Here is a 15,681-nt window from a genome sequence, read left to right as displayed (position 1 = left end):
TTCTCTACATTTGCTTTTCTTTTCCAATTCTACCTGCAATAAGGGATCAGTTTAAAGTTATTCATTTACTCTCATGATCCACCTGTCTGGTGGGTAATTGGCTACAGCAGGGCAGGATTCCTTTCTCTAATGACTGCCTCAACATATCACTCATGGCTAGAAATCTTTCCATATTGGGTGTGCCACGAGAGGAACAACCAACTATCCTTGACAAACTGTTTGAGGTGGTTCAAGTGTCCCGCCCCGAGTGGCGTATTGTTGTGTTAATAGCTAAGGTGGTTGTAAGGTTATTGGGAGGTTTTCATGATCTTAATACCGTTGAGAGAGTTATAAGGGAAGATCTTGATATTAACGTTACTATTCGATTTGGTGATGATGATGGTGATCCGAGCGAAACATATCAATTCTGTGGTTTGGACTATCATGGGGTCTATGATACGGTTTTACAGGAATCCTTTGAAGCTCTTACGTTCAGTTTTACTCCTGCGACTAGATCATCAATTGAGAGTCTGCCGAAAGTGAGGCTTGATAGTTTGGAACAAGCTACTATGGAACATATATCGACATGTAGCATGTAAGGATGAATTTGCAGAAGGCGGTGTGGATCAACTAATTAGTCCTTTGCCTTGCGCACACCATTTTCATGATGATTGCATCTCTCTGTGGTTGGAGAGAAGTCACTTGTGCCCTTGTGTCGCCATGCCCTGCCAACTGTGGAAGATGGTGATCCCTCAAACTCTTAACTGAGGCCAAGAGATGAACACATTATCAGGGCAATTATGCCAGTCAATGTCATCAAAATTGTATAGTGTTCAATTAGCTTATGAGTATTGTATGGTCAGTCTTATATCATCAGGATTGTTCAATGTTCAATACTTGTGTCCTTTGTTCAATATTATATTTAATAAGGATCAGAACACCTTTCTAATCTTTATTTTGTGAGAAAAGAAAACGTTGTGATTAAAACAATGAGCCAAGATATATAGATAGGCGACGTAAAGATCTGTAATGAACCAAATGAACTTGTTCTTTTGTAGCGCAATAGACTCCGACACCAACAAATTGAAAATTCACTTGGCTAATGGATACTAATCTTTTTTCTTTTTTGAATGAAGGATACCAAGTCAGGCCTTATAACAACCAAATGTAGGTAATTACACATCACGTCTGGACGCCTAGTCTGTAAAAATGCAAAGCCTTTTGCAGTCCAAATTCATTTTGGTACTCATCTTCATCTGAGTTAGGAAGGTAATCAAAATGGTTTCAAATGAAAATCAGGCATGCCATAAACAGATCGAACTCCATGTTGATTCATCTAAAGTTAGGAACATAAGAGTATCAAGTTTCGGGATCTCAAATAACACATTGGTTAACTGTTCGTTGTCATAAGACCCTTAACTATGTCTAATATACGAAAATAATCATAAAACAGAGAAGATTCTTTCCCTTCTAGCCCATCCCTATGATGTCTGTTGCTACCAGCAAGATTGTTGCACGGGCTCCCTCCAACAACAAGATCAAAACCACCAAAGATGTTGATATAATGCTCCAACCGGTCGGCGTTCAACTCTTGCACATCAGCAAGGTGATACAAGTTTCCTTTTTGGTTGGTTTGCTCCCACCAAGTCCTTACAACGGTTCTGCTCACCCCTGATATCTCAACGGACACAACATTCTTCATCCGTATGCCAAGCCGATGGAGGGCTATCTCGGCACCGCCAATCCCAGAGAAAAGAGAGAGGAGATTGATGCCATTGGGAAACCGATCTTTCAACACAGAGAGATGATAGGCTACAGTATCAATCTGGAATGAATTGAAATCATAAGTGAAATGTAATATCAGTGAGTATAGTTTGAAAGTCTACTACAAAATCATAGAAAAGGTTGAAACCTAAAGTCAGATAGATACAGAAACTAAAAACATAAGTTATCATGCTTCTAGAGACAAAAACAAAGGCAACATTTTGAAACACATAGGATTGATCAGTAGATATAAATCACTGCACAATAAGGCATTAGAAAGAGCTTCATGCCAATCAAAAATATAAAAGCCAATGAACCCATATGCAAACTGTAAGAGCCCAAAATCTCCAAGCAATAGAAGTGATTATAGTTTGAAGATGTTGGGACGTGTGTATATTGATAGCAAGGTTGAAACATAAAATTTAATTAATAGTAAAGCTGAAACACAGATACCCACTCAAAAGTACCATGCCCGCACACGAAGAAACCAGAATAAAATCAAATAGAATTTTTTTTGAAGAAGTCAGGAGTTATCACTAGATATGTAAAATCTTTTAGAAGTATATGAAAGCAAATGAAAGTTTACCTGAAATGAGTTCCCAAGTGACTTATATCTATCAGTCCTACTTATCCCCCTTGTATGGTTCCTGGGGAATCCCAAAAGCATTTCCACCTCATCAGGCTCCAACGGGGCAACCTTGTTCTTTCCTACCCACAAAAGATTCCACTTGCGGCATTCATGTAGCACATACCGTCGAACTCTTTCTGGTGGAACCTCATCTTCACCATAGTCTTTCAGAGCCAGTCTGATCCTCTCAGTCAACTGTGCACTAGCATAGCAAGTTTGTAGGCAGTTCAGCTGTCTGCGCTCGTCCCAACAAGGCCACCATCTCCTTGTCATGGGAAATGCATCAAATATATTCTGCGGTGGGAGAGGAATAAGAGGAAACCTATTCTCTATTGGGAGATTATGAATATAACCTCTTTTCCTAGCCGCTGCACAGAAATACTTGGAATCAACAAACTCAGGTGGAATATCATACAGAAATCTGGAAATTGTGTTCCAAACCCCTTTAGGAGTCAATGCCACATTTTCATAGTAGAAGTAAGGAGGTCCTCTGGCTGCCTCTGGTATACTCCTGTGGACTTGACAAAGATGTGTTGGAGTCCCAAATCCAATCATTGGATTTGGGAGATGAAGTGCTTCATCATCTTCTTCAATGATCCCATTTCCAAGTCCCACCTTCTTTTTTCTTTTCGACATGGCATATTCACAGAGTTTCCTTTTCTTCTTGTGATCAATGTGAAGACGTCTAGGCTGTAAAAGTAGAACCAGCAATCACAATCTACCAAACATGGCTGAATAGATAAAATTGATCTTTAGAAAAGTCTAGCGGTCGATAACCAGAAAGGAAATGAATACCTTCTCTTCAAGGGGAAAATGGACATCTTCTGCCTTTGAAAACTGAGCAGCTGATATGAAATCAGTCAAATCAACCAGGGATGAGTCTACACCTGTAAAGTTTGAAGGAGAGAAAACAGAGTTAAGGAAGACGGAGGATATGACAACAGTACAGACGGATGGCATCCGCAAGTGACTGAACTAGCAGAAAACCAGGTTGATTGGCCTACTACATAGGCCTCAAAATCAATGGCCTTTATATGGTACGATAAACCTCCTAGTCAAACTTCCAAGAGATTCTCCTGACAATACATATCTAGTCACATGATTACACACCCAGGAGTGTGTGTGTGTGTCTGTTTGTTTTTTTTTTTTTTTTTCTTACTACTTGCCCTGAAGATGAAATCTTAGATCCTGGATGAAAAGTTCTATATATACTTGTTTTAGTTTTAAAGGATACACCTAAAGTGAATACTTAGCAGTTTACAGAATATTAACAGAATCCTCAAAAAGGAACCAAACCAAAAAGACAAAGCTGTACTGGAAAATGCTAAAAGACTGCAAAACTTGACACAAAAGTTTTACCGCATCTTTCTATTGCGATTGAAGCCTCGAATTCTGTGTACCCCATATTGACCAAGGACACAAGTTTTTTATCCTCCTCAGATGTTGGAATGAAACTTTCCTGAAAAATAAAAAGAAAGCATAATTAAATTTTCTATTGAAGTATACAATGTGGAATACATATGTAGAATGCTGAGCAAATACTAGGTTTAATTAGATTGCAGAGCTATACAATGTTTTGTGGCTTGTAGGATAGAAAACAAAAAGCTTAGAAAAAAGGATGGCATCTATAAGTATTTTCAAAGACTTAGAAAATCCATACAAGAAAAACAAATCCTTTCAAATTAAAGACACTAGTCAGACAAGAACTACCTCATTATCGGAGCTATCTAAATCTGAAAATCCATCCAGAAAGCTCCCCTCATAATCTGAAGAAAAGGGATCAGAATCAATTTGTTGCTGTTGTGGAGGAAAAAACTGTTCTGGTGGAGAATCCTGCTCTGGAGGAGAATCCTGCTCTGAAGTTGAATTTTCAAGAGCCTGCAAATTAATTGTAAGAAAACAGCTGAATGTAAAAATCTTATTTGCTAGATTAATATGAACACTTGATTAACGATCTAACAAGGTAGCAATTGATTATGTCACCAAATAGAGATCTTAACAATGAATTGTGATGCCACCAGTGTACTTCAATACTGTAAATATGTTTAAACTCACATTATATAAGAGGAGGCTTTCCAGAATTGAATCTGCGTCTTCCTCACCTGGATATTTCAACAAAGTAGTGAGTTAAATACGGTAAAACTGAACCATTGCGAGTGTAAAGCACAGAGAACAATATGGTACAATGCTCTTACCATGTTCCTTTACAGCTTTGGAAACCATTTTGTGAGAAAACCCCATGCTGACAAAATGACCAAAAACTTTGGTATTGGAAGGTCCTGGAGATGAGCTCCCCTGTAGGTTGAAAAAACAAAGAAATTGCATGATCAGAATCTAATATATACTATATCTCCATCTAAATACCAAGCCTGCTTCTACATGTATACTTTAGTGCATATTCATCTTGTATCAGAATATGTTTGAAAATACATCAAAAACGTAAAAAATTGATAAGGCAAACGAGGACTATAGTGTGCACACGGGAAATCAAACTGGCCAACGCATTCAACCAGGCAGCAAGACACAGTAAAATTAAAGAAGAAGAGAAGTAGCCATAATGAATTCCATGAAAGAGAGCCTTCAGTTTGGTTGGAAAGTATTTCCTCTAGGCTCAAATGAAACTTATCACAATATAGATTCATTTCATCAATCTCAAACATTTTCAAGTCTTAAAGCCACATAAAATTCCTCGCACTACTTTAGTAGTAATAAGCTGATCTGAATGTTTACAATAGTCACAGAACAAAAGATTTACCTCCCCAGAGCACAGATTAGCTGAAGACGATAAAGTGAAATTTTCAATCTCGTCAAGCTCATCTTCAGTATCCCAGTCAACATTATTTCCATTTACCCCAGATGTATTTCCATCCTGAAAAGGTTATACACAAATGAGCAATAAAAACAATATATGGACCAGCCAATACTATACTATTTACCGTTTTATATAAGAAGCAGAGTTATATAGTCCAATGAGGATGGGCAACCCAGACCATAAACAAAAACAAAAAACAAAAAAATAGCCGCCTCGGTGTAGCCACCTCGGTTCTACAGGGAATCTTTAGATTTGTCAGACAAACTACAGTCCCACCATTTACAGAAACCATCCTTAAGTGCTCCACTATTGAAGAAGAAGAAGAACTAGTTTCTTTTCTTTCTTTTTATAACCTTTTTGAAATTTTTTTGGTGAATTTATTTAACCTATTTTAAGGAGTGCTAATCACACCAATTCACTCAATGTAGAGAAATAAAAAAAATAGAACAGAAAATAAATACCATGTCTTTATGATGTAATGGTCACCCGCACAAAGGTTTGCAAGCTGTCCAAGTAAAACAGAAAAGGAATAAGTGCCACAAAAAGGCAAAATTTAATCATAAAGGCAATAAAAGATTTATTCCTAATTTGCATAGAAAGCTTTATAAAAGAAACAACTAGGAATATATAATTCATGGCATCTATGCAAAGATACTACTCGAAGACTGAAGATGTATAGAAGAAGAGAGCTAAGAAAAGAATGACTAAATCACTAAATGATGTCATTTAGGCTGTGGCATACAGATATTTTCATATGTAGATTGATGACAGAAACTTACAAAGGTGCTTCAGCAAGATCAGTCTCTGGCCAGACTATCTTTCCCCGAGCAGTGTTGCTGCATATATTTTCTTCTAATAATGAGCATAGTCGAAGTGAAGGAACAATAAATAGGTATATCACTGTAAACACAAAATCCATAATTACATATCACATAACAATCTCTCAGTTAGAACAACTATCTACAGACACAGAGTAACCCAAATCCAGTGTGCGAGTTCATCAGTTGCACTGACTACCATTACAGGAAAACATTCTTGGTGTTATATGATTCATGGCCAACCAGTAAGATTACTTATATGTTAGATCTATTACGTGTCCATCAATTCACTATCACTATCACCATCACAATCACAATCGTGTCGTGCAAGAGTACAGATATATATATAATTTCCTAAACTACCAGGTGGCGACTATGGTTAGGGACTAACTTTAGACAAGCTGTAGAAAAGAATAATCTAGCTACAGGAACAATCTAGGAAGCTATCAACTGTTTCCAAAGTGTGTTCAAGGTAAAGGGTAAAATTGATTTGCCAAATTGCTTCCCAGCAGATATGGTCTGAAATATTTTCAAGTTTTTATGTGGACTCTTTTTTGTTCTCATTTATGTAAAAATTTATGAACTACTAGTACCCAAGACAAAGTAAGTGCATCGTCACAATTGGGTTCGTTGCTACTTACAATGAAACCACAGTTGACAACTTTCTACCAAGGACATTATCAGATTAACAACCATACAACTACACGAATTACTGAATTAGTACATTAGAAAAGAACTCACTGGATGTTCTCAACTTTGGAGAAGACACTGGACACATAATATGATACTGTCAATTTCCTTTCCACATGGGCATAAAGATTTAACAATGAGTTAATAATGATGGACATATATCACCCTAACACTAAAACTACCTAGCAGTTTCAATTCTTGACTAATCCAAACCAACTTATAGGATCAATAGAGAGTTAGGGTTAACCTCACAGAAGCCAAACAGCCACCTCTACTAAACAAGGTCTCTCCTAAACCTAAACTCAACAATTCCAAGCAGGTCTTTCTACCACCATAACATGCATGACATCAGATATTGAATCAAACTATTTATATTCCACAGCCACAATTCGATTTCAAATAGTTCCGATTAAAAATTCTCCAATCTCTAAAATAACCTTTACCTCCCCGGAGTCTGGTTCCGACGCCGTCGTCGTAATGCGCTTCGCCGCCGTACAAGGTGGAGAATCAGATAGCAACGCGGTTGAGAAACCGAAACCCGAGGCAGCAGCGCTGTTGAGCAAAACCAACTACATGTGAATAGAGAGAGAGAAAATTTACGGTCAAGTCTGTGATACAGAATATAAACTGCAACGGAAACCGAGCGCTTCAGAGAGCACAGAGCTTTCTGGTTGCGCTTTTTTAAGCCCCAGACGCACAGCGACACGCTCTGATTTCAAATACTCGCTCCTCGCTCATTTCACTATAATATAACTTTTCGATATTTTACCCTTAAATTTTATGATTTAGTTACAAAAATATTATAATTATTTGGTCTAATAACGTAGAATCCAGCTAACGATAAACGATATGTGATTAGAGAAATAAATATAAATATATAGACCACCTAACTGGAACACACTTATAAATAAGTGTGATCTGGTGAGGTGGTATGAGCGGCGGAAGGAGCAAGTATGTTAGTTTCATACTCTCAGAGAGTATGGAGAGAAAGATTCTTTGTCTTTCTCTTTTACCCAGAAAAGTGACATAGGGAACAGAGAAGATTTTTAAATAAGAAAAATAAGAAATAGTGCTCTAGAGCATCAATACTGATATCACCATTAAATGAGTTTTGTTGACCAAATCAAACGGTTGATGTTTGAGGAGCACTATGTGATGAAATATTATGGGATTTCCTCAAGGGAAATTGTTTTTGTCAGAGCAATAAGTGTCTTTCAATTCAACTTTTAGAGCATTACAACTCATTTCTTTGGTATTATGTAAATTTACAGTTTCAATAATAAACGGAGATTGATTTTGATACTCCACTTTAATATTTGATTTCGGTATTATCAAAATCAAGCACAACTAGTAAATATATAGAGAAGTTTGGGTCAAGATAGTAAAATTAAAAGAGATATGATTTGTTATGGATAAGAGAGAATCATCTTTCAAGACTTTTAGAAGATTCTCATTTTATCTTTAAATATCATTTATTTATTTTCAAAGCTTCATTTGTGATCAAGTTTTGACCGTTTCTTTAGAGCATCTTTAACAGCTTTCTTATAATTTTTCCATTATACGGATGTAAAAATCACACTCTCAAAAACATTTTCTACTTCAAATTCAACAAATCCCCTATTGATTTGATCATTCTTTCCTAAATCATTTCATTTCTTAAAAGAGTTCTGTTAAATATAACATTTTGTTCTCTCTAATTACTATCTCTATTTTAAAGGAAAGTTATAGGGATTCTGTTGGAGCCTAAAGTTGTTGATGTTGCTCTTTGAGGACTTGGCAGTTTGTTCTTGCCCTTGATATTTTGCAAAGTAATTGACTAGATGTAAGCTCAGCCTAGAAATGAACTATGTGGCGCTAAAAGGTCCATACCAATGGAAATGCAATAGTAATTGACTAATTGGACATCATTTCTTATACTGCAAATTATATTTCTCCGAAGCACTCGTCAATCAAAAGAAAACTTAACCAGCGTGTAAGCTCAGCCTAGAAATGAACCATTGCAGCTGTTGTTGATTAGCTTTGCTATCCAAACAGACCAAAAGAATCAATGACTGACATTTATAATCAAGCATTTGGCGTAGGCTTTCAATTTGCCAATCAAATTACTAAGAATAGAAAAGGAGAGGAGAGGGTGGAGATATTTTATTAAGTCAATAACACTTGGTATATCAGCAGTAGTCATTAGTTCCAGTAGTTAATGTGCCGCAGCCATAATCTTAAGCAATTACAGGGAGCTATATCAACAGATACAAACTAGATGTCCCTAACTTGTTCACTAACACGAGAAGAAACACTACAATGATACAGTAGCTGCACATGAATTTGTGCAGGTGTGCTTCGTCTAGGTACCTAGAAAGGCACATTGCTTTCTGGTGTGATCAGGAATCAGTCTGGATAGAAGCTCAGAAGTTGCTCCCTTCAGCTCTGCACATGCATCATCCATCATCCATCATCATTATTCCAGTCACACACTACCAGAACATATACATATAGACAAACACATGGATAGGTAGAGGAAACCAGAACAAACCTTGAGGCCTGAAGTTGAAGAGAGGAGGCAAAGGTCGTCCATTAGGGAGACGAGTAGTAGGATCACGGAGTTGGTCAAAGAACGGGTGGACACAAGCCTCAAGCTGGAAATCCAGAATTAGAAAACATTTAACCCCAGTTGATCATTTGACACACAATGCAGACCAATAATGACTAATGCTCTGGAAATCATATCATTCCCACTTGCGTCCATAGAAATTCAATGGGAGGCCACATTATTCTTAACTTTATTTCAAGTACTATATTAACCATGCACATGGTTAAAGTTCTTGAAAAGTCCACTAGCCTTCAACTGCCTAGAACTTAATTCCAACACAATAGAACAGGTAGGAGACTTACAGCAGTACACCTTAGACTGGGAGAATACTGAAGGAGTCTTGACACAAGATCTACTGCTTCTGGGGGCGTGCGCTTGTGGAATATCTGCTCACAAAGAAGATGCAATGGAATGAAAACTGAATGCCAAGTCTTTGGTGAAAGAAAAAAAAATAGGTCAGCAAGGAACCTAGAACTCACTTTGTGCCAAGGGTGAGCCTTGATTTGTGGAAACTTGAATTCTGTATAATTCGGGTTCATGCATTTGATTTCCTCACGAGTTGGGGTGCCAAGTACCTACATACAGAGAGAAACATGTAAACTCAGTTTAAATGCCATACGCTGAGTGATCAACTTTGATTTGATAGACAGACAAATACAGGGCCAAAGAAACTTTACCTTAATAATCTCAACAAGCTGATCAACTCCACTCTCACCTGGGAAGAGAGGCTACAAAGGCCAAAACAGGGTAAAGATAAGAAATAACATATTGGAAGAACCTCACAGAACCTAAATAAACTAAGTGAAATTTCTTATACTGCATAGAGAACCTGTCCAAGAAGCAGTTCAGCAAGCACACAACCCACAGACCAGATGTCAATGGCAGTAGTGTATTCAGTGGCCCCGAATATCAGTTCAGGTGCTCGATAATAACGTGAACAAATATATGATATATTTGGTTCGCCTTTCACCTGCCATAAATGATGAAAGAAGTTTAGAGAAGAACAAGGAACCAGACATATCTACATGCTTTCCATGCATGCAACAGGAAATGGAGTAAGAACTCCAGACTCGTGGTGATCAGCATGAGCATGAACATTTGAACAGGAAAAGGAAAACAAGTACAATAATGCATTTATAGTTGTATTAGGAGTATGTAAGTTAAACGAATCATCAATGCTTTATATATTAATTTATCACCAGCAAAATGTTTTACTCTAAGATTTGAAACACTGGGAGAAGGAATTACCAGGACTTTTGCACTTCCAAAATCACACAGCTTGACTTGATGAGTATGGGGATTAACCTGAAACAACGCATTGTGGTGGTAAATAGAGTCCATCATATGATGAAATTGAAATATAGAGGGGACGTAAACAGAAATGTGATCTGGTACAAACCAAGAGATTCTGAGGCTTAATGTCCCTGTGGCATACTCCTATGCCTCCGTGGATATATGCCAAAGCTCTACAAATCTGACAAGGAAGAAAAACAAGCAAAACAGAATTAGCAAAAGAACTTTTTGACCTAAGATTTAATGATTTAATGATAACAAAGAGATGTCAAATGAAATTTGGATGTGAGGACTTTACAATTAGAATTCTAGAATAAAGCAGATTATCACAAGAAGAGACAAGGAGAAACATACCTGATAAGTATACAGTTTGACATATATCATAGGCATCCGTTGATTTGCCTTGCTGTAGTGCTTTGCCACACGATAAACAGTCTCAGGTACATATTCAAGCACCAGATTAAGATAGAGCTCATCCTTATCCGTGGTCGAAAAGAAGCAATGCTTGAGTGCAACAACATTAGGATGATCAAGAAGGCGCATTGTTTGCAACTCACGATTCTTGTATCTCTTGTCCTGCAAAACCTTCTTGATTGCAACAGTTTCTCCAGTTTCAAGGCACTTAGCCTGCAAAACAGAACAATAGAGGCTTCAATAGTGTGATACATGATAAAGGTCAGTGGTCATATTATTGAAGCTTCTATTTCTTCCGCAAAAAGTCAATAACTGTACTCAAGGCATTCATTACCTGAAAAACAATACCAAATGAGCCCTGCCCAACAACACGCTCTGCCATGTAACTTACAGTCTGCATTAAAGAGAAGATTTTAAGGCTAAGCATTCCAGTGTTATAGAAGAACAAAAGTCACTGTAACATATACATAATGGCACTTCAGCACTACAAATAGATCAGGTTTCCAGCAAGAGGTGATTAGCTTGATTTACTACCTACCATGTAATGACACAAAAAACATAAACTCACTTTAGGTGGTAGTTATACAAAGTACTGAATACTGTATTGTGTGACTGTACTCTCTTTTCTCCTATGTCATATCACTACACTCGCTTCCCATTATTTACATGTTGAATTTATCTTAGCAACATTGATGCAGGAGCTGTAGTTAATATGTAAAAGGGAGTTACTGCACACATTTTCTGTATCTAACACATCAGCATATTCTTTACAGGTTCAACAACTGAACCACATCACACCAACTTAGTCTCTTCTGTAATATACTCATCATTTCTCGAAACTTTCGGTACCAGTTCATTTATGTAAGAACTTAATTCATCTATTCCTTCCTTCATCATATTAACCAGTAGCAATACGAGTACGATTACACAAACACTTAACTAAAATGTACCTGTTTAGGCTGACCATTTCGGCCACCGATCGTAGTCACAATAATGTGGCCTGTTTCAGTCCCATTCCCATTCACCACAGCTGCTTCTATTTCCTAAAATCAATTTTTTTTCAAAAATAAATAAAATTAAAATCCAAAACTGTGAACAACTAAATGAAATTCAAGCGAAAATTCAAAAGAGTTGAGAGACACTGAGACAGTAAACTTCACCTTCTCATCTTTGATCTTCATCTCGTTAATCTCCTCCGGTAGCTTATCAGCCAACCTACCCTTGCTGCCATTCGGATTCTCAACACTCGAGGCAGGCGGTACCGCCGGAGCAGCTGAAGCCATTGATCCTCAACTTCCACAAACCAAAACGCCGTCGTTCGCAACCTCTAAATCAGAGTTTCAAAGCCTAATCCAAAAAAAAAAAAAAAAAATTTGACAAGGAAAATACAGAAAGAAGAAAAGTAAAAATAGAAGAATGAAAATAGCAAAGGTGAAACGAAAACCTAGTGAGGAAGCTCCACTCACATTTGACTAGCTCGGCGATCGGAGCAGACCTGATGGCGAGAGCTCAGAGCAAACCCTAAAAGTAGAAAGAAGAGAGAGAGAGAGAGAGAGAGGTGGGGGATGGTTTTCGCAATTTCAAGGAGGTTTGACTGAGTGAAGACCGAAGACCGTTCCTCTCTTTGGATACTCTGTGCTTTCCTGATTTCCTGAGCGCGGGACCCAACGGGTTTTATCAAATCTGGTTAAGAGTTAGTTGGTGTCCGCTAGCTCCCTGGTTTTTTTTCCTACGTGGCGCTGAGTCGGATTGTGGGGACGGTGACGTCAGCGGCGCTGAATGATTCAGAGCAACTCTGATTTGATGTTTGCGTTCTTCTTTGGTGAATGAACGCTCTGGTCTAATAGGGCGAGGTGAATCTGACCCTGCTTTAAAGAAGACAATGTTGATCATGCTTAGTTTCAACATATGTAACTGGTGAAAGGGCTCTTATATACACTTAAAATTCGGTACTTTAGGTAAGAGCTATAGATTCTTGAGATGTCTTGATGGTATTGTACTTGGTCAACGAAACTCTTGCGTCTAAGAGTTACAAGATCTTTATCATATATGTCATGATCAACTAGCTATAAGGATACATAACTGACTCAAAAGTACTAAATATCTGAATAACTTGACGCTAGTTCGTAAGTGTTACATTTAATTGTGACTTGGATTGAAAGGTTGCTCAAGAAGATCGAGCTGATGAAAATGTTTGTGCTAGCTAGACTTTGAATAAGGTGAGGAGGAACAACTGTAAGTTAATCAAAATCAAAGTACATAATTGCAGCTAGCTAGATCCTGATGTCTCAATAACTGCAAGTTTGGACTACCTGACCAACAAGAATTAACTGTGGCCTGTGGGTAGCTAGGGATATATGCATGCTTGGTGCCTTTATATATATATACTGTGTGCCTGGACGTACTGTACACCTAGAATTAATTCTGATAAGCAATAATATTGGCCAGAATTCGAACGTACGTACGTACTGATGATGATCAACAAGAATTAATATTGGCCAGATTTTCCAGAAATATTGCAGGCGCGCACTGAGGTTGCTGAGGCACACATGCACTCGAGGCCTTCACTACTGAAGGGACTGGCTTGTTTCGAATTAAGATGGGGAATATGAGGCTGCTACAATCTTAAATTCAGCTCTAGATTTTATCATGTTCACTGTTAAACACAACTTCAATGAATCTTGCTGCGGCAACATTGAATGAAATGATTCCAGAATCGGAAATTAAGTACGTTAAGCTCCACCTGGTTCTGGCATGGACATGCAAGCTGATCAAGTAACTGATTATTTATGAGTTAGGCGCTCACTCTTTTGTACTACTTTGATAATGAATTCAAAACTGGGGACTGCTAGCAAGTACATATGAAGCATTTCTATTCTTGGAGGGTTTTAAATATACACCAACTTCAACTGGTGCCAGTATGAAGCATTATATGCATGGATCTCCAGACAGAGCAGCAGATTACCAATAGCGCTACTCACAAACATAACCAAGCACCATGTACTTGACTATTTCTGACTATGACATTGCCCCAGTTTAAGGCTTCTTGTTGCATGCGTGACTTGAAGTATGTTTCTCATACAAGCATAAGCTTGGAATTATTTAGACCAACACGTACGCCTCTATAGACTGGATTATTGCTTCGAGTTCTAATCACTTCTAGATATGATTGAGTTGCTTAATTTCTTTTCTAGCTACCAAACTAAAACAGCATCGCAATCGAACACGAAATCAGGATCTTGATGTGAAGGAATCGTTAACAAACATGTGACTACCTATGTACATGACAGGAGCTAAAACCCTAAACACTACTGTTTTCTGATTATGACATTGTCCTAGTCTGGAAGTTTTTTTTTTTTTATTACGTTTAAAAAAATAGATACAACACGAGGCCTTCCCAAGAAGTCACTCATCCTAGTGCCAGTCTGGGAGTTGATAGAAGCAGCAGGATGAAGAGAAACATTGAATTCGATCTGCTGCAAATAATAAGATCCGATTTGCAGCACAAATCTTGTTGATGCTACTGTCTTATTTGTCTTGTGAAATACGGCTGCATAAACATCTTAGTCGTCATACGTAATCCAGCTATTATTAAATCAAAAATTAAGCTAATCATTCCTTAATTAATTAATTAACAGTCAATAGATTGCTAATACCACGGCGCGATCATTGTTAAAAACCACTTTAATTTGATTCATACATGCACATGATCGATGACTATGAGAATATATGATCAATCTATTTTCGATTTTCAAACATTGCGTCTTATGTTGGAAAGTTGTGTTTTCTATTGCTTCAGGTGACTTTGAGAAGCAGTAGCGTACTAGCTAGAATATATTTAAACACTAATTAATGCTTACTTCTCTATCGTATGGAAGTTGGAGGAAGCAAGAGCACGAATGCATATGAGAATTTTATTGATGGAGACCTCGATTATACTATTGTCGTTAAGATTAGATAGTGCATGCTTACAACGGAATTTGAGTGAAAAGTCCATATTTTACATAAGGGAGGTGAAACTCTATTTTACAATCTACACTCTCACATTTATTTTTTGGTAAAGTTTTCACAAAAAAGACAAAACTCATGTCATTAAAGACAAGATTTAAATTATCAAAAAAGGAAATTGGAAGTGTGGATTGTAAAATTAGAAGTGTAAATTTCATATCCCTTTGCATAGCACGTACTATGTAAACTATGGACTTTTCACTCAAATTTTTCGATCTTATCAATAAACATATACCGAATCAAAATACAGTGACTATATATATATATATATATATATATATATATATATATATATATATATATATATATAGTAGTAGTAAGTTGCTTTTACATGTATGGTCACTAAAATGTCTGCAACACTTTGCAAAATCATGTACAGAAATCGCAATCGATCGAGGAATACTGTGTTGCCAAGATGTGTGAAAAAGAACCTAAATAATTAGGGTTCACGGGAGGTATAGAGTGCTAAACCTAAACATGATCACGAATCAGTTGTACCTTGTACGTGCTAATTAAGCGTCTACTCAAAACCATGCATGTATAAAGAGACAGTACACAAACTCTCGATCTTTCGTGTCTCTTTGTCTAACAAGAGAACAAGAAATTAAGAATGAAAGATGGTATATGTATCTATCCCAAATCTCATATATATATATATATATATATATATATATATATATATTATTAT

The 15,681-nt window shown here is 37.2% G+C and overlaps 2 protein-coding genes across 2 annotated transcripts; both read right to left on the bottom strand.

Annotated features, from left to right (window-relative positions):
- Positions 1–1,259: 1,259 nt before the first annotated feature.
- LOC101299399 (DNA (cytosine-5)-methyltransferase DRM2-like) lies at positions 1,260–7,442 on the bottom strand. The gene is made up of 11 exons (XM_004304588.1): positions 7,135–7,442; positions 5,963–6,019; positions 5,645–5,688; positions 5,127–5,240; positions 4,567–4,666; positions 4,427–4,473; positions 4,082–4,249; positions 3,731–3,830; positions 3,167–3,258; positions 2,330–3,061; positions 1,260–1,804 (listed from the first exon to the last, which is right to left on the bottom strand). Exons 3-11 carry the CDS (start codon positions 5,645–5,647, stop codon positions 1,370–1,372), a joined length of 1,791 nt encoding a protein of 596 aa, XP_004304636.1. The 5' UTR covers positions 5,648–5,688; positions 5,963–6,019; positions 7,135–7,442; the 3' UTR covers positions 1,260–1,369.
- Positions 7,443–8,810: 1,368 nt separating this feature from the next.
- LOC101299108 (shaggy-related protein kinase epsilon-like) lies at positions 8,811–12,549 on the bottom strand. Its single transcript, XM_004304587.1, has 13 exons — positions 12,452–12,549; positions 12,146–12,332; positions 11,936–12,028; positions 11,320–11,379; positions 10,926–11,198; positions 10,678–10,752; positions 10,527–10,583; positions 10,108–10,248; positions 9,956–10,006; positions 9,758–9,853; positions 9,581–9,664; positions 9,222–9,324; positions 8,811–9,115 (listed from the first exon to the last, which is right to left on the bottom strand). The coding sequence occupies exons 2-13, from the start codon at positions 12,266–12,268 to the stop codon at positions 9,033–9,035; spliced, it is 1,239 nt and encodes a 412-aa protein (XP_004304635.1). The 5' UTR covers positions 12,269–12,332; positions 12,452–12,549; the 3' UTR covers positions 8,811–9,032.
- Positions 12,550–15,681: the final 3,132 nt, after the last annotated feature.

This window comes from Fragaria vesca, linkage group LG6 (assembly GCF_000184155.1).
Source record: "Fragaria vesca subsp. vesca linkage group LG6, FraVesHawaii_1.0, whole genome shotgun sequence".
NCBI lineage: Eukaryota > Viridiplantae > Streptophyta > Magnoliopsida > Rosales > Rosaceae > Fragaria > Fragaria vesca.
This window is presented reverse-complemented; position numbering and strand designations above follow the sequence as displayed.

Excerpts from the sequence above, each read along its gene's own strand:
- LOC101299108 (XM_004304587.1), bottom strand. The coding sequence starts at position 12,268 with ATGGCTTCAGCTGCTCCGGCGGTACCGCCTGCCTCGAGTGTTGAGAAT. Across the intron at positions 11,380-11,935 it reads GAAATGGTCAGCCTAAACAG|ACTGTAAGTTACATGGCAGA; the intron begins GTACATTTTAGT and ends TCTTTAATGCAG. Across the intron at positions 9,854-9,955 it reads AGCTTGTTGAGATTATTAAG|GTACTTGGCACCCCAACTCG; the intron begins GTAAAGTTTCTT and ends CTCTGTATGTAG.
- LOC101299399 (XM_004304588.1), bottom strand. Across the intron at positions 3,259-3,730 it reads AATCGCAATAGAAAGATGCG|GTGTAGACTCATCCCTGGTT; the intron begins GTAAAACTTTTG and ends CAAACTTTACAG. Across the intron at positions 1,805-2,329 it reads CACTTGGGAACTCATTTCAG|ATTGATACTGTAGCCTATCA; the intron begins GTAAACTTTCAT and ends AATTCATTCCAG.